This window comes from Asterias amurensis, chromosome 5 (genome assembly GCF_032118995.1).
Source record: "Asterias amurensis chromosome 5, ASM3211899v1".
Lineage (NCBI taxonomy): Eukaryota > Metazoa > Echinodermata > Asteroidea > Forcipulatida > Asteriidae > Asterias > Asterias amurensis.
In genome coordinates, this window is record NC_092652.1 from 20,937,041 (window position 1) to 20,955,852 (window position 18,812).

Genomic DNA, 18,812 nt, shown 5'->3' on the forward strand with positions numbered 1-18,812 from the left:
TATTGAAGGTATGCCTACAAACCACAGCAGTTCAAATATTTTCATTTAAGGGTCATTCCATGTCAGACCAACGCAGTTTTTTACCTCATGTCTTCCGATTTTGATAAAAATTGCTGTGCTTGTAGGTCCTTATGAGTAATGAATGCACAGCCATTTTTTAGCGCGATCGGACTTACCTTGTGGTCAGGGCAGACACCACTGTGACATTCAACTGTGACATTTTTAGGGTAAAATAACACCTTTTTGGTAAAAATATGTCATAACCATGTCAATTCTCATCACATATTATATGCAAACTTGGTATCAAAATGATGAGAACTGCATGCTCAAATCAATTCTTTTGTCAAAAAGAAATTTTCTGAAATGTAGGTCACTGTAATCTTGAATATGTTATTGTGACCTTTGACCCAGTTTTTGAAATAATGTATCATTCCAAAAATCAATGAAATAAAAATCTCTTGATAGATTATGTCTTCCTCTATCAGAATCCACTTAGAATCAGTTGGGCTCTTCAAAAATTACAACTTTGTAACTATTTTTGTACAAGTCACTGTGATCTTTAATATGTTATTTTGACCTTTGACCCAATTTTTAAAACAATGCATCATTCCAAAAATCAGCAAAATAAAAATCACTTGATAGGAAGACATTCTCCATTAAGTGATTTTTATTTCATTGATTTTTTGAATGATACATTATTTCAAAAATGGGGTCAAAGGTCACGATAACGTATTAAAGATTACAGTGACCTACATTTCAGAAAAATTATTTTTGACAAAAGAATTGATTTGAGCATGCAATTCTGATCATTTTGATACCAAATTTGCATATATGTGATAAAAATTGACAAGGTTATGACATATTTTTGCCCAAAAGGTGTTATTTTACCCTAAAAATGTCGTCGTTTCCCCAGATAAACCTAGAATGTATCCCTTAGTTTATTTGGGCCAACCCATATTGGGCCCATATCAATCTTTTCATGCGGGATGAAATGGTGCCCTTATGGGTTACCCCATATGTTAGCCCATAATGGGACCCATATTTTGTCGCATTTGGCCCATGTGGGACCCATGTTGGTTATATGGACCTACCCATGTGCTCCTATATGAATCAGTTCAAGATCAGCAGGGGCCATATGGATTAACCCATGTGGTACCCCATATCTTGGCCCATTCGGACCCATGTGAACGAATGCTACCTGTGATATGCGTGTATATTGGTCAATCAGGGAACGAAAGCCGAATCAATATAATCCACAAAGTCATCTGCAAGGGTTGATGGTCAGAACAGTTGAGCAATTTAATATTATTTAAGTCTCCCATTGGCCCAATATAACATAACTTCTTCTCTTTAGCAATCAAGTTAAGGCATGAGTTAAAAAGCTGTTAAAAGTTTTCCAGACAAAGTGCAAGGAGCCCCCTATATACATCAAACGCCGTAAAACAAAACAAAAATAAAAAAATGCAGTGTTTTGGTTTTGCATTACAATAACGTTCAATTGGTAACACCTGTGATTGGTATTCCGAAAAAAATATATACCCAATAAAAATTTTTGGACAAATTCTTGGACAGTTTAATCGCTGGACTTGACAAAAAAAAATTAATTTCTTTTTTATTGGTTACAGGTGTTCCTTTCTTTGCCACCTATACATCTTCAAAGTTTGCCGTTGAGGGCTTCTCCGAATCCATTGCTTCAGTATTGCGTGACGCATACAATATCAGGTAAACTCAACTATTATGATTCATATTGTTTGAATCTTTGCATGCTGTTGATAAATAGAAAGGAACTATAAATTAAATGCAAACTTGTGGGTAAAACCTTGTTCATTTTGTTCAAGCTTAAACTTAAGCTCAACCACCAGCAGTAGTCCAGCATTCTCCCGAAGACGAGCAGACAGTTCAAAACGTCGAGACCCACACCGGTTCTTGTCATAGCCATCACTCCCTATAAAGAGATGTACATGTGGTTGTTGTACCCACAAGTTTACTCTTTATTTAAAAAAAATCCGATAATATTATGATTCGGTCGGAGGCTATGGGTTTTCGCAGAAAAGCGAACTTTGTCACACGATAGCCAAGCTTGAGTTTTAGATGTGGGCGGAAAACTCCAGAGAGTTATTCAAAAGAAAACCCATGCAATCAGGTAGTGACTGAAAAGGCAGGTCCACATGGGTGCCCCCTATAGTGAAATTCGAACCAGGGTTGAAGAGGTGGAAGTTTATTACGAATTTTGTTTATTATTTTCTGAAGAGTTTCCATCGTGGAGCCAGGACCAGTGGCGACACCGCTTGCAGTGATAAAGGCTAATGACAAGCCAACTTTCGATGGCTTCGAAGCCGACAAGGAGAAAGTCTATTCCATTCGCCTCAAGTACCTGAAGAGTCTGTCTCACGTCTTCCAGACGTCTGAGGAAATAGCACAGTTGCATCGAGAGATAATACTCAGCGAAAATCCGCGTATGCGGTACCAGAGTAGTGAGTACGTGAAGGAGATCGCCGCAGCCAAGTTCAAGGATACAATTACAGATGATGTCCTCAATGAATTGAAGCGGAGCATATAATAGATCCAAAGCAATAAAATAGGTCAGATTCAGACTTTAACTCTTTCTAAAATAATGCTTAGTACATAAAGTGTTTTGCTATCGAAGGAAGAACAAGTTGGGCCTACTACGTACTAGCAGTTGATTTATTCACTGGCCCAATTTCATAGAGCTGCTTAAACAGAAAATATTGCTTAAAGGAAGACGTTGCCTTGGATCGGTCGAGTTGGTCTTTGAAAAGCGTTTGTAACCGTTTTTTATAAAATGCATATGGGTAGAAAGATGTTGTAAAAGTAGAATACAATGATCCACACAAACATGCCTCGAAATTGCGTGGTTTTCCTTTTACCTTGTCGACTAACACGTCGGCCATTTATGGGGGTCAAAATTTTGACTCCCATATATGGCCGACCATGTTAGTTCGCACAGTAGAAGGAAAACCACGCAATTTCGAGGCAAACTTGTGTGGATCATTGTATTCTACTTTTAAAACATCTTTCCAACCATATGCATTTTATAAAAAACGGTTACAAACGCTTTTGTTTTGACCAACTCGTCCGATCCAAGGCAACGTGTTCCTTTAACAGCTTTCTGCTATGAAAGCTGAAATTACCATTACACCGGTTACAAATTGTACGTCACACGGTATAGTTTTACCCATAGAGCTATATATATTGACTAGAGCGCTAACTTGCTCTGCGTTTTGAAGCCACCCTGGGCGCAGACATGTTTGGTGTGTTGCGTGAATTCGGAATTTTAAGAGAACCCACATTGCCGCGATTATTTTACATTAGGCGTGTGCGTATACGTACGCAACTTTCCACTCGCGTACGTCCGCGCTACGAAAACCGTAACTTCGACTATTGGTTGCCGTACTAAAAAAAGGTAAACGCGCCTTTTAATCATGACGCACATGACGCTCGCAGTTTGTACGCTGATCAGCAGATTGTGCGTTCACATTTACGGCATTTTTTGCTTCGATGGCACATAAAAAAGAACAGACGCACGATCATGCAAACAGCCGTACAATTGCCGTACAAAATTTCAAGCTTTTGTATTGGTTTGTACATAAACATGGATGCGCCCACACTGCTTCAAAACCTTAGTGCGTGTATAACGGGTTGTTAGCGCTCTAGTCAATATATATAGCTCTATGGTTTTACCCCTAATTCTGGTAAGCATAGTTTTGTACTTAGCCACTTTTTGTGCTTAAATGCAGCTTTATGAAATTGTACTCTGGGCCCAAAAGAGCTGGGCCCAATTTCATAGAGCTGCTTAATCACAAAATTTTGCTTGGGCAAAAAAATACTTGCTTAGTAAAATCAGATTACCGGCCAAGACTCCACTCAATTGTTACGCTAAGTAAACAGCAGCTAAATACCAGTCACAAGCAATGTACATGGCATGAAATTTTGGCCAGTAACATGTGTAAAATAAGCGAGCTATTTTCGTGCTTAAGCAAATATTTTGCTTAAGCAGCTCTATGAAATTGGCCCCTGCCTTAAAGCACAACAAAATTGCTTAGCATGAAATTTCTACCTCTAGTAATTAAACCAGGATGACTAACCACATTTCCACGTATTCGAACATTATGACCAGATAAATTGTACGGGTTTCCTCTCCATGGACGTGTGACGTGACCAAAGTGTTCCCCAAATTTCGCGCAAATTTACGAATTTCCGGGACCAGTTGGTTCCATTTAAACTGTGACATCTTTTCTAAATCAAACTTCAATTTTGGGGCTTAACAATTAATATCTTGTTTACATACTCCGAAGTGAAATGTTTCCTAAAAAATTAATATACTATCGAAATCTGCTGTTATAGACTTCTTCCAATAGTCTGCATTGCCATTAGTTTTAGCGATTACCAAACGATACCTCCCCTCACGTTGCATTACACAACTGATAAAGTTTCATGTGCGCGATTCTGTTTCTTCAATTACTTTATTCTATTTCTTAAACTCCCTTGTGGTTTAACGTAGTTTCTTTGCTGTAATCATATTGTTGGGAAACTAGTTTGCCGTTATTATGTCGAAGTAAAGTAAATTTGTCAATATGACTTGAAAAAAAAATGTGTTATTCCTTTTTCATTCTTTCTTTTGTAGAAGTATTAAAAAACGCATAAACTTACTCTACCAGAAATTAACCAGATTCATGGTATGGTAAAACATTGAGTGGGTTTTCACATGTGGTATTTATATTGAACGATTCGACTCATGACCTTTATTGTAGCGGTAAATTTCTAGCCTTGGTTTGAAGGCGCTCGCGGCTTCCTAGAAAAAAGAAAGAAAGAAAAACACGAACAGCGCCAACACTGGTGCTCGCGCGGTTTGTGTTTTATTATTGCAGAGGGGAATTCCCTATCGCCACTGGGCCCATCAAAACAAATACATGTAAAGTTTTATTTGCTATAAGACTTCGACCTTTGCTTTAGGCTAAAGTGACGCCCAAACTAGAATTTGAGTATAGAATTATACATCGTTCATCCGCTTGGTACATTACATTTAGCATTTCGAGGGACCCCACAGCCATGGCATGCACCCGGGATGTTCTTTTTGTTATCCAGATATTAAGTCTGCTGGTGCAGAACTAAGTGTCTGGATGCCAAAAGTCAAGGGCAGTGATGTATGAAAGGCATAATTGTTGATGTAAGAATAGTTGTTGTTGTGGTTCACCAGGAAATATCATTTGCTGCTCACATCAGATGATGGCCAGCAACAGTGTTGCATGACAGGATTACAGTGTATATAACGCATCTACATCACCGTCCTGTACACATTGTTCTAGTTTGTTGTTGTTGTTGTTTTGTTTATCGACCACTGAGGGTTTCAACAAGACCAATCATGGCTAATGGAATTGCCAACGTCGTCAGCTTTTGCCAACCTCTGGGCACCAGTGAGACAGTTTGTCACAACATTTCCTGCAGCAGATGGATACTTGAGCTGCCATTACTTCCGCCAATACCAAATGACTGTAACGGTAAATGTACACGTTGTGATGATTTCAATTATATTTATTGTACATTTAAACAAAATTATTAACAAAATGTAAAGTTGTTTAAATTATGTTCACATTACAAATGCCATGGTATAATTTTGTTCATTGTCACAACGTTCCCTGCTGCAGAAGGCCGCCACCAATTCCGGACCCACCATGCCTGCCGCCTAACGGTAAATTAACACGTTGTGATGATTTCAGATATATATATATTGTACATTTATCATACCAACTGACCAGGTACCGATCACTTGTACCAATTCGTTCAGTTCATTTGTTCAAGGTGCAACCAGAATGTGCATTTTACTCAATGACACAATGAAACCATCAAACGTCGTGTTATCCCATAGCAAATGATGTGCTCTATTGACCCATTTCACCTGACGTCATCAGCAGAAAAATCTTGGATGCGCCATACTGGTGGGCAATTTTACTGTGCGTTTTTATATTAACTCTATGGTGCACGGTATGCAGTGAAAGTGTGCATTTTAGGCGACGCGGCGTTAATAGACTGTGCAAGTCTCGCGCAGATTTGAACTTCCGGGACCATTGTGGTCCCAACCTTATGGAGTTTTACGTTGGGGAGATTTTGTTTCGTCCATTACTTTAGTTTAATATAGTTTATGACCATAAAAATGACATATGTTAAAAATGTAATATTAATTAACAACATATATAAAAGTTATAAAAAAGTCAACATAATAACGAAGAAAAACCGATATTTAAACTTGACCTCAGGTCAGGTTACTTGTAAAAAATTAAGAATTTGTGCCCATCTCCGATCACGAAACTTACGCAGACGCTTGTTTTGGCCGCGCGGGGTGGAAAGCTTTTTTATTGGTCGCTTAGGCGTCGGCTTCCTCTTTAAAATGCGTCACGCGTTTATCTAACGCCCTTGCGACCATCGTGCGTCCGCGTATAAACCAGCTTTTAGTAGTTTCACATTTGGGCGTAGATTTACAAAAGGGGTTTCAAAACATTTAAGATCAAACAAACATCCTTGTCCCAGAGTTTTACTTTTGTCTATACATAGACTTTAACCGATAATTGTGTATTTGTTTAAAAAGCTAAAACTAACTTAAACACGCTCTAATGGTTATTTTTATTGTTCAAATTCGGCATTAAGAAAAAATTAAAGCAAAGATTTGACTCATAAAAAAATTAAGTTCTTCAGTTGTCGTGTTTTCTCGCTCCGGTGCGCGCGAGACTTGCAGAGTCTATACACGTAAACCTAACTTTACGGTGGCCCACAACTGTCACGGCAAAACAAAAAGCGCCACGGCAAAACAAAAAGCGCCACGGCAAAACAAAAAGCGCCACGGCTAAACAAAAAGCGCCACGGCAAAACAAAAAGCGCCACGGCAAAACAAAAAGCGCCACGGCAAAACAAAAAGCGCCACGGCAAAACGAAAAGCGCCGCGGCAAAACAAAAAGCGCCACGGCAAAACGAGAAGCGCCACGGCAAAACGCAAAGAGCCACGGCAAAACGAAAAGCGCCGCGGCAAAACAAAAAGCGCCACGGCAAAACGAGAAGCGCCACGGCAAAACGAAAAAAGCCACGGCAAAACGCAAAGAGCCACGGCAAAACGCAAAGAGCCACGGCAAAACGCAAAGAGCCACGGCAAAACGAAAAGAGCCACGGCAAAACGAAAAGCATGTGGGTTAAAGGTCAAAAGGAGTCGCGGTGGTTCGGGATAGGTTATAAATGTTCAGCACGCGCAGTGTGCAGTTGATCTTTAGGCCCACGTAACGTGTACACACGTACAGAGGTCCCACATTCACCAGGCTTCACGGCACATGTAGCATACGCATAATTATGGGTACCGGTCAACTCGGTCCCAAGCCAACTCGGTCCAAGTCAACTCGGTCCCAAGTCAACTCGGTCCCAGGTCAACTCGGTCCCACGTCAACTCGGTCCCAGGTCAACTCGGTCCCACGTCAACTCGGTCCCAAGTACAAGTCAACTCGGTCCTTCGACCAACCTTCATGTTTTTTTAATTATTTTATTGTACTGTTTCGTGTAAGTTAACTTGATAATATTATTATGTTCGTGTAAGTTTACTTACTTTTTGTTTTCAACCAACCTTAATGTGTTTTTTAATTTTGATTTTTTTTTATTACGTGTAAGTTAACTGGAAAGTTTTGTTTACTATTATTTTTAACAAACATTAATTTTCTCATGTTTTTTTTTAGAAATCGTACTTTTTATTATTTGTTGTATGTGTTTTTGAGAATTTTGTTTTGATAAAATAAACATACACTGAAAGAAATCAAAGATGATTCAATTGTTAATGTTTGTCAATTAATGTTAATTGTTGAGAGCCATACAAAAAAACAATACTGGTTGAAAGCAAAGAAACATTGAACCCATTGTTTTTCAGTTGCATTTACTCGCCCAACACAATTATGGTAATATTCAAAAGTGAAACAAACACATGTTGAATATAAAAACAAATGAGACGCTATTGAAGGCATCGAATAAACCCTGGAGATCGGTACACACTCATCTCGTTTAATGTACAAAGTCAAAGGATTTTTTTTTAGTTATTTGTTTTCCAAGTCAAAGAACTTTCCGTCAACCATACTTACCGAGTTGACTTGGGACCGAGTTGACTCATAAGCATAATTATAGCATGCACCGTTAAGGCTGACGTTTAAAACAAAAAAGGAAGAAAAGAAATAGAAAGGAAATGCCCTTCTGCAGTAATTGCGGGATTGAACTCAGGAGTGCAGACAATTTTTGTTCCAATTAATGTGGAAAAGGAGGTGGAAGAGGAGTGGATTTTAAGTGAGGCAGTAAGTTTAGGCTAAACTGATGTTTTAAATTTAAATTTTAGTATTTTTTATATTTATGTTCTTCTGTTCTTTTTAAAGATGCTATGTCAGATTTTTGGCCGATTTGACCCAAAAATTTTGATTTAAAATTCAATAGGTATTTTGATGGGGGTCGAGAAAGTTACACGCTTTCGTTTGAGCCATTGCTCGAAAAGGTCCGCCAGTTATTAGTAGCGGTGAAATAAAGTGCTCAAAATTAGTTTTTGTCGGGATCCCGACAATATATCACGTGACCAATTCTTATGTGTTTTATAAGAAACGTTTAAATTTTTGTCAAGGTTCCTGACCATTAAAAGTAAAAGGTTAAACTTTTTTGTTAGAGCGGGTAATACTCCTGAAATACCATTCACTCAAAACAATCTATAACAGTGATGTATACTTCTACGTACTAGTAGTACTATACTTGTAGTAGTATACAAAGATTAGTTTAGAACAGAGTGTACTATACTTCTAGCTGCTGGTTAGTACAAAAGTACTCTCCGTATTTTTAGCATATGTTCAGGAACACTGACTGACCACCACAGCTAGAAACGTCGTCAGTCCAAACTCCAATTGTCGTGTCATGGAAATTTCAAACGTCTCATGACGAGTCATACCAAGGGCTAAAGCCCTAGAAATTGACACACTTGTCTGTACTGCCGGTGTACTGACATAAACCAACACGATTTCCGACAACACATTACGTGGGCCTAAAGATCAACTGCGCGTTCTGACCATGTATAACCTATCCCATGAATCACCGCGACTCCTTTCGACCTTTAACCCGCATGCTTTTCGTTTTGCCGTGGCTCTTTTCGTTTTGCCGTGGCGCTTTTCGTTTTGTCGTGGCTCTTTTCGTTTTGCCGTGGCGCTTTTCGTTTTGCCGTGGTTCTTTTTGTTTTGCCGTGGCTCTTTTTGTTTTGCCGTGGGGCTTTTCGTTTTGCCGTGGCGCTTTTTGTTTTGCCCTGGCGCGTTATGTTTTGCCGCGGCGCTTTTCGTTTTGCCGTGGCGCTTTTTGTTTTGCTGTGGCGCTTTTTGTTTTGCCGTGACATTTGTGTGTCACCGTACTAACTGCCCACCAACATGGTGAGCGTGGCATTGGTCGCCGCGTGTGATACGCGTGCAAGGGGTCAATAGCAACATAATTTATCACTTCAATCAGTCCATTGCATGATAAGAACTGTATACTACAAACTATACCAAGATCTAGCTATGGTGATTTGACATAGCAGCATTTTGGGGTCAAACAGAATGGTCATCGAGACGAGAGGAACAATTTGAATCTGTTACTTTTCACCTGCTTTGAATTTTGAATGTTTTAATCGTGACACATTAGTATTATTGTTTCGATTGTCTGTATTTCGATGAGTGTTTTATCACCGGGAAAACACTTTTTATGTGTAAGCTCTATAATCATGACTAACGCCGCGTTTGCATTGGACAATTGGGTCTGGTAAAACTACCGGCCCGTCAAGTTTACCATTTTAAAGTTGGACACTTTTGGTATTACTCAAAAACGTTGTTAGCATAAAAACTTACTTGGTATTGAGTAATGGAGAGCTGTTGATAGTATACAACATTGTGAGAAACAGCTCCCTCTGCAGCAGTAACATAGTTTTCGAGAAGAAGTAATTCTCCACCAATTTGATTTCAAGACCTCAGACTTAGATTTTGAGATCTCGAAATCAAGCATCTGAAAGCACACAACTTCGTGTGACAAGGTTTTTTTTCTTTCATTATTATCTTGCAACTTCGACGACAAACGTAGCTCAAATTTCCACAGGTTTGTTGCTTTATGCATATGTTGAGATAATTATACCAAGTGCGAAGGCTGGTCTTTGAAAACTACCAATAGTGTCCAGTGTCTTTAAGTCCAATGCGAACACGGCTTAAATAAATCGAATTTCATCTAATTTAACTCTCTCTTAATTAATTGTTTATCAACAGTGACGACGACTACGACGCCTATGCCCACTACGACACCTATGGACACTACGACACCCATGGACACTACGACACCTATGGACACTATGACACCTATGGACACTACGACACCCATGGACACTACGACACCCATGGACACTACGACACATATGCCCACTACGACATCCTTACCTAGTGGCGGTATGACAGAGGTGTCCACCCCGATCTCTCCACCATCAGATAATGCAGTGTGTTGGTGGATTGTTCTTATAATAGCAGCAGTAGGCCTACTGCTAATAATTCTATTGATCTGGAAGCGAAGGTGAGAAACCGATAATTTTTATGGTTGTAAGATCATCAATGGGTTAAAATCACCACTGCCTAATACATGCCTTTACGACTCACAACCAACAATCCTGGGTCAGTGATTGACCCAGCGGTGTCAACATGACCCGGGTTAGATCACACTGACACAGAAGCCGACTCAGAATTTCACAGTCATTAAAATTTTAATTCAATTGGCTTTATCCAATGTTTTCAGTTTGCTGTACCTCATTTTATGGAACAATCTCCCTCTTCATCATAATTTATAGCCGAATTATCGCCTTTTTGCTATGCAGGTCTTTCAGGGTAATTAACTGCCTCTGTTCTTCAAAACCTCGTGACGAAGTTCCACCTGACGTTGGACTTTTTGTTGAGCCTGTCGAGCTTGTTGAGCCTGGCGTTATTGAGTTGCATGCACGTTCAACTGACGTGGAACCGCCGCCACATCGTTACGAGGAGATTGGAAATGCAGCACCAGTACAGCCAGAATCTGTGCTGCTCTACGAGACAAGTTTTGGTAATGAAGGGCAACTTCGTGGTGTACATGCTGACCATGACGTGGAACTACATGCTGACCATGCAGGCGTTGAAGAACGTTCAACTGACGTGGAAACAACCCCCAATATTTACGAGGGAATCAGTAATGCAGCACCAGTAGAGCCAGAAGCTAAACTGTTCAATAAAATTTCCATTTGATGGATATTGCCTGTTACTGGTATTCAGCTGTTGTTGGCTTATCCTGAAAACCACATCGAAATTTGGTTGGAAATCCTGTTTTTATGAAGGCAAAATTTCATGCTTAGCAAATTTTTGTGCTTAGCAGCTCTATGAAATTGGGCCCTGCTCTATGAGTTACTGTTTTGGAAATCGGATGAAAAATGCTCCACCACGCAGAATTAACACGCGTTGTTAACATTATCGTTGTCGTTCTGTTTATCGCGGCCTGTGTGGCCGGGCCTTTAGCCTTGCTCAAGGCAGTCGCACTATTTACCTCGAAAAAGACGCCGTATCAACCCATCCAAAAAGTTTGTGGTAGAAGAGGTGTGCTATGAATCCCACAAAGACAGTTTGGACACCACAAAAGGCTCGATGGCCAAATCAACAAAACACACAGAGTCAAGTCTTTATATCATTGAAGTCCTACAAAGTGAAACATTAGTTCTTAATCATCATGAAGGAAGTTTGATGTAGAAGAGGGGGTGTGCCACAGTGACAAATCTACACGATAGTTCAGACATCACAAAAGGCTCGATGGCCAAATCAACAAAACACAGGGTCAAGTTTCCCTAAGCAATGAATTATCTACGTCGCCGAAAAAAAAACCTCAATCAATATGGTTTGGTGGAGTTATTTGTGGTTGTATTATTTAACAATGAGCTCACTTTATAAAAACAGTCGATGAAGGCACTTTCGCATAAAATAATCACGAGGTGAAATCTGGACGGGTTCCATTTATACGAGGCATTGCGCCAAAAGAATGTTGAAGGATTGTGTAAAAATTCCTACTAGTAACCCTTTGCAGAAGAAAAAATCCCGCCTGAAATCCCTTCGAAGTTTGAAAAGAAAATGGCATTTAATTTCGAAAAAAAGAAAACGACCCTGTCAGATCACCTCTAAAATGACACTGCATACACCGTCGCGTCTGCTCAAAGTTTGACCGAGAGTGTGCAAGTTTCGCACGTATATAGGAACTTCCGGTATCAAAGTTGGTTCTATTTCAACTGTGACTTCATTTCTAAATCAAGCTTAACAACTGATATCTGTTTACATACTTCGAAGTGTAATGTTTCTTGAAATGCTTTATATACTATCGAAATCTAATGTATAGTTCCAAAAGTATGTGTTGCTATTAGGCATATGTTATGTTCGCGTAACCCGACCTACCCTAAAAATACGGTCGACCCTGGGTATTTTCATTTTTATTTTTAAATAAATTTAAAGATTAAAATCTATTAAAGCCATTTACACTTTCAGTACAGAAAAAAAGGTTCACAGATTTACAAATAATTTACAGGGTTTACAGAAGGTAAGATTTCTCTTGAAATATTGTTCCATGAAATGCTTTACTTTTTGAGAAAACATTTAAACAATATCAATTCTCGATAGCGAGAATTACGGATTTATTTTAAACACATGTCATGACACGGCGAAACGCACGGAAACAAGAGTGGGTTTACCCGTTATTTTCTCCCGACTCCGATGACCGACTGAGCCTAAAAAAAAATATATTAAAGTTTGTTATTTTATATATAAGTTGTGATACACGAAGTGTGGGACTTGGACAATACTGATTACCGAAAGTGTGTAATGGCTTTAAAGACAGGTCATCAAGAGTTTAAAAATATTTATTATCTGTTGTGTGTAGCCTTGTTTTCTTTTGTTATCGTGTATACGACCGGCTTAAACAACAGGAAAACTTGTCATTTTCGTTACTGGGAGGGAGAAGAAAAAATCCCTACCTACCTACCCTATTTTTGGGGGCCCGTTACGCCAACATAACATATTTTTGTGTATGCCTTAGTTTAAGCGAATTCCAAACGATACATTCCCTTCAAACGCTACACAACCGACAGTTTCAGGTGTGCGCGATTCGATCATTTTCTTCAATTACTTTTATTCTATTTCTTTGGTCTCACGTAGTTTATTTGCTATAGTCATATTGTTTGGAAACTAGTTTGTCGTTATTATGTGGAAGTAAAGTAAATTTGTCAATAATTTCTTTTTTAATATGACTTGAACAATGTGTTATTCCTTTTCTTTTCTCTTCTGTAAAAGTACGTAGAAAAACTGCATAAACTTACTCTGCCAGAAATTAACCAGATTCATATGGTAAACATTGAGTGTATACACTTTAACATTCCTTTCATAGCAAGGTTGGCTACAAGAGGTCAGACTTTTTCTAATTCTTGACCCTGTTTCTTTGTATTAAACGATTCGACTCATGACCTTTATTGTAGCGGTATATTTCTAGCCTTGTTTTCAAGGCGCTCGCGGCTTCCTGGATTAAAAAAATCACGAACAGCGCCAACATTGGTGCTCGCACAGACATAAAGAACCTTATTCTAAAAATTGTTGGTGAATTTTTCACCCTTAAAACACAAACTTGTTATCATCACCTCCTCATTCGCCCATTGCTTTACACGTTGTTTTGCTTGCGATTTGCGGAATTTGCCCACGGTTTGGGGTAAAGTCGGTTGCTGTCAAAATAACGGCACCCAGACGTTGATTTCCATAGGTGCTGCCCGTCTTTGTGTCTGTGGGTGCTCGCCATAGAGTTATATATAAGACCTAGAGGGCGCACTGGCCTATTATTATACGTGGCGTTTGTGCACGAAGCATCACTCGTGCGCCCTCTAGTTCTTATAATATAACTCTATGGTGCTCGCGCGGTTTGCGATGTACTCGGGTCATACGGGAAGCCGCGAGCGCCTTGACTTAAGTCTACAACAGGCCCAGACGGGGAGAAAGATTATCAAAGGGCTCCCCCATGTGACGGGATTGCAGAGGGGAATTCCCTACCGTCATAAGCCCAGATGTCAAAATTACATGCTGATCGTCTTTTGTCTGTACATCAGCAGATTACCAGAGTGTTCATTTTTTAACTCAAAATTAAAAAGATACAAACACTCATTGTTTACCACGTTGACCATCGTTGACGATACGTACATGTCTTTGTGTAAACAACTTGCTTGAAAATGTTGTAATTTTAAGTGGTTTGTGTTTGCTGATATTAAAGGAACACGTTGCCTTGGTTCGGACGAGTTGGTCAAAACAAAAGCGTTTGTAACCGTTTTTTATAAAATGCATATGGTTGGAAAGATGTTTTAAAAGTAGAATACAATGATCCACACAAGTTTGCCTCGAAATTGCGTGCTTTTCCCTCTACTGTGCGAACTTACATGGTCGGCCATTTATGGGAGTCAAAATTTTGACCCCCATAAATGGCCGACGTGTTAGTCGACGAGGTAAAAGGAAAACCACGCAATTTCGAGGCATGTTTGTGTGGATCATTGTATTCTACTTTTACAACATCTTTCTACCCATATGCATTTTATAAAAAACGGTTACAAACGCTTTTCAAAGACCAACTCGACCGATCCAAGGCAACGTGTTCCTTTAATTTGAAAAGAATCGAAACAATTGTCTTTTTTATTTCCTTTTTATGTAGATGGCATTTTTATAAGGCCAAGGGGTCAATCAAAACAAACAAATAAATGTACAGTTTTCATTTCTATAACTCTACCTTTGCGTTTAGGCTAAAGTGACTTAAGTATAGAATTCATACCTCTGCCCACTTTCGTCAAGAGTTCATCCGCTTGGTACATTACATAGCATTTCGAGGGACCCCACAACACCCCGTGTGCATGCCATGGCTGTGCACAGCCATGTCATGGGGGTGTTCTTTTTGTTATCCAGATATAAGTCTGCTGGTGCAGAACACTGTCTGAATGCCATAGTCATAGGCAGTCATGTAAGAAAGGCATAATTGTTGGTGTAAGAATAGTTGTTGTGGTTCACAAGGAAGTATCATTATTTTGATGGTGCACCAGTGTTGCCGTTTGCTTCCCAGGAATATAGAGCGTATAATATTGGAACGCATCTACGTGTGTATACATTGTTCTAGTTTGTTGTTGTTGTTGTTGTTGTTGTTTTGTTTATCGACCACTGAGGAGTTCAACAAGACCAATCATGGCTAGTGGAATTGCCAACGTCGTCAGCTTTTGCCAACCTCTGGGGACCAGTGAGACAGTTTGTCACGTTCCCAGCAGCAGAAGGCTGATGTGTGACCTGCCAGAACTTCCGCCAATACCAATTGACTGTAGCGGTAAATTTCAATTATATTTATTGTGCATTTATTAATTAAACAAAATTAACAAAGTGTAAAGTTCAAAATGCAAATGGCATGGAATATTGTTGTTCCTAATTTCAATTATATTTTACCAGTGCTCATTTTTGTAAATACATTGCCTTTTACAATCATACAAACTGGCAAGGGGCTGATTCGTTCAGTTCATCGATTAAAATATCCAAGATGCAACCAGAATGTGCATTTTACTCACTCAATGACACAATGAAACTATCAAACATTGTACTATCACATAGCAACTGATGTGCTCTACCCATAGCAACAACATTTGGAGTCTTAGTTTTAACCATTCACTTCAATCAGTTCATTGCATAATAAGAACTGTATACTACAAACCATTCAAAGATCAAGCTGGTCACCTCTGGTGATTTGACAAAGCAGCATTTTGGGGTCAAACCTAATGGTTATTGAGGGGGGGGGAACCCAAATACAGGCACTATTATTAGTTCTATATTCATTTAAAAATCCTGCTTGTGGCTTGTAGTGTTTTTTTGTACTGTTTTGTGGTAAAACAAATAATTTTAGGTAATTTTTGCAAATTTGATGGAAAAATAATTGCAAAAATTACATAAAATTATATTTCGGCCTTTATATATACATTGTATATATAAAGGCCGAAATGAATTTCCCATCGTGGATAAAAAAAAAATGAATTGAAACTGAAATTGAATTGAAATTCTCTTTTGTACTATATAACAGCCAATCCACCAACGTGCACACCAACACGTCCAGAGAATCCATACTGTTGGATTATTCTGGGATGTATCATGCTTTCAGCAGCAGTATTGTTACTTTTTGTTATCTGGAGGGGAAGGTAAGACGCCGAAAGCTTTATATCGTTGTGATCAAAGAGTTTAACTCACCATAAGTTATACCCAATTCGTGCCGTTGTGACTCATAGAACACACTTTAAAAATCCCGGGTCAGCGATTGACCCAGATTTCGGGTCCCCGTGGGGGTATGACCCATTATGGGTCAACATGACCCAAAACGTGTGTCACAATGACCCGGGTCAGGTCACAATGACCCGGGTCAGATCACACTGACGTAGAATCCGAGTCAACAGCTTATTTTGTAATCGTTTCCGGGTCAGTCCTGGGACACGGAATCTGTCACTTCTGACCCTTGTTTTTGTTTTTTAAAATTACGGTACTGTGTTACCATTGCATAGCTGAAAAACACAAAATAAAACGAGAAAGAGCAGTCTTAATAATTGAATTTTATTTTACTAATTTATCCAAGTGAAAGTAAAGATTTCGAGCCATATCAGAGAGTGGCGAGTATGACACCTGTATAATCATTTTTTTTTTTTTTTTTTTCAAAAATAATAAATTTAATAAAAGTAATGATAGAAATATCTTCCCAAGTATTACCCAAATATATGTGCCATAATATTTGTTTACCCTGCAATTTATTTTGTCTTACTGCTCCCACAATGTACTGTGTTCTCAACGTAATTACCCTGTAAATTTGTGACTTCAGTCATTTTGAAATAAAGATGTCATCGTAAAAGTCATAGTCTTCTCCTTTTTCGTTACTCCATGTTCTTCATCATTTAACCCCAAATTATCGCAACTTTTTGTTTTGCAGGTATTTCAAAGTCATTTTCTGGATCAATTCTCATGACAACGAGTCAAGGTCTGGTACCGATGGTCCACCTGATGTTGACGTTGAGTTGGATGAAACTGACGTTGAAACGACGCCACAATGTCACAGGAGATCGGAAATCCAGCAGTCCACTAACTAAACTGTTCTACGAGCGAAGTCTTTGGTAACGTTTAGGGCAACCTCGTGTTGAACTACTCTCATGACGTTGAACTACATGTTGACCCCGACGTTGAACTATACATGCACGTTCAACTGACGTGGAAGCAATTAACCCCAACGTTTACGAGGGAATCAGTAATGCAGCACCAGAGAGCCAGAATCTAAGTTACTCTACGAGTCGAGTTTTGGTAACGTGTAGGGCAATCCTGTGCTGTAGGCCTCACGCTGACCCTGACGTTGAACAACATTTTGACCCAACGTTGAACTATATGCACGTTCAACTGACGTTGGATCGACACACAACTTGTTGCCAACGAGGGAATCGGTAATACAGTAGAGCCAGAATCTAAGCTGCTATACGAGTCAAGTTTTGGTAACGTTTAGGGCAACCTCGTGTTGAACTACATGTTGACTCTCATGACGTTGAACTACATGTTGACCCTGATGTTCAACTATACATGCACGTTCAACTGACGTGGAAACGACCCCAAATGTTTACGAGTGAATCAGTAATGCAGTAGAGCCATAATCTAAATTGCTATGAGTCAAGTTCTGGTAAAGTGTATAGGGCAACCCCCTGCTGTAGGCCTACATGCTGATCCTGACGTTGTATGTGGACCCTGACGTTGAACAATGGTTATGAGTCGAGGGGATCACTATACAGGGTGTCTCAAAAAAAAGGTAATCCTACTTTAAAGGGTTTTTATGGCCAGACTTTTATGTTTACCAGCAGAAAGTATGGCATCATCTTAAAGCTGAAACCTTGTGCTTTCCAATGTTATATTTGGTTACATTCCAGGGTCATGCATCAGCGAGCACCATTGTCTTGACAATGTGGTGCAAAAATGCAGTTGGTTCACTTTTAAACCCTTGTCATTCTGGCCTTCAGACAGTGTGTAAACCTCAGGTTGTCACAATGGTTCAGCTAACGGCAGAACAGAGAATATTTGTGGTCAAGAAATGGTATGAAACCAGAACTTTTTGCAGGCTACACAGGATGCATTTGGAGAAGCATTCCCAGATCGAGAACCACCAGCAAAGAAACAATCTGGGCCAATGTGTGAAAGTATGGAACCAGCCTCAATCGCAACAAAGGAAGTTCAGGAAGGCCAAGACAGCGAGATCTCAGGAAAACATTGCTATCCTACGACAGCAACTGATTGACCACCCACGGGAGACAAGTGCAAGACGGAATGGTTTCGGACTGATGAGCCACACCACTTTTAATCGGATTACTCATCTGGACCTTCCACTTCCATCTGTTCCACATTTTCACATCCGTCATGAACTTCTGCTTCCTGATCTTGCAAGAAGACATACTTTCTGTGAGTGGCTTCTTGAGCGGTGTGAGAGAGATCCCAGCAAACTTCTGGTTTTATACCTTTTCTTGACCACTCTGCTGTTATTAGCTGAACCATTTGTGACAACCCGAGGTTTACACTCTGTCTGAAGGCCAAAATGACATGGGTTCAAAAGTGAACCAACTGCATTTATGCACCACAACTTCAAGACAATGGTGCTCGCTGATGCATGACCCTGGAATGTAACCAAATGTATCATTGGAAAGCACAAGGTTTCAG

At 39.5% G+C, this 18,812-nt stretch overlaps 2 protein-coding genes and 1 pseudogene across 2 annotated transcripts; all 3 read left to right on the forward strand.

Moving 5' to 3' along the window:
- The first annotated feature begins 895 nt into the window (after nucleotides 1-895).
- LOC139937318 (retinol dehydrogenase 8-like) lies at nucleotides 896-2,577 on the forward strand (annotated as a pseudogene).
- A 2,492-nt stretch (nucleotides 2,578-5,069) lies between these two features.
- On the forward strand, nucleotides 5,070-14,351 carry LOC139937002 (uncharacterized). The gene is made up of 3 exons (XM_071931924.1): nucleotides 5,070-5,519; nucleotides 10,299-10,596; nucleotides 10,895-14,351. Exons 1-3 carry the CDS (start codon nucleotides 5,384-5,386, stop codon nucleotides 11,292-11,294), a joined length of 834 nt encoding a protein of 277 aa, XP_071788025.1. The 5' UTR covers nucleotides 5,070-5,383; the 3' UTR covers nucleotides 11,295-14,351.
- A 542-nt stretch (nucleotides 14,352-14,893) lies between these two features.
- LOC139937006 (uncharacterized) lies at nucleotides 14,894-17,961 on the forward strand. Its single transcript, XM_071931930.1, has 3 exons — nucleotides 14,894-15,423; nucleotides 16,165-16,279; nucleotides 17,056-17,961. The coding sequence occupies exons 1-3, from the start codon at nucleotides 15,288-15,290 to the stop codon at nucleotides 17,210-17,212; spliced, it is 408 nt and encodes a 135-aa protein (XP_071788031.1). The 5' UTR covers nucleotides 14,894-15,287; the 3' UTR covers nucleotides 17,213-17,961.
- The last annotated feature ends 851 nt before the right edge of the window (nucleotides 17,962-18,812 follow it).

Coding starts and splice junctions, on each gene's coding strand:
- LOC139937002 (XM_071931924.1), top strand. CDS start 5,384: ATGGCTAATGGAATTGCCAACGTCGTCAGCTTTTGCCAACCTCTGGGC. Junction 5,520..10,298: donor AATACCAAATGACTGTAACG/GTAAATGTACAC, acceptor GTTTATCAACAG/TGACGACGACTACGACGCCT. Junction 10,597..10,894: donor CTATTGATCTGGAAGCGAAG/GTGAGAAACCGA, acceptor TTTGCTATGCAG/GTCTTTCAGGGTAATTAACT.
- LOC139937006 (XM_071931930.1), top strand. CDS start 15,288: ATGGCTAGTGGAATTGCCAACGTCGTCAGCTTTTGCCAACCTCTGGGG. Junction 15,424..16,164: donor AATACCAATTGACTGTAGCG/GTAAATTTCAAT, acceptor ACTATATAACAG/CCAATCCACCAACGTGCACA. Junction 16,280..17,055: donor TTTGTTATCTGGAGGGGAAG/GTAAGACGCCGA, acceptor TTTGTTTTGCAG/GTATTTCAAAGTCATTTTCT.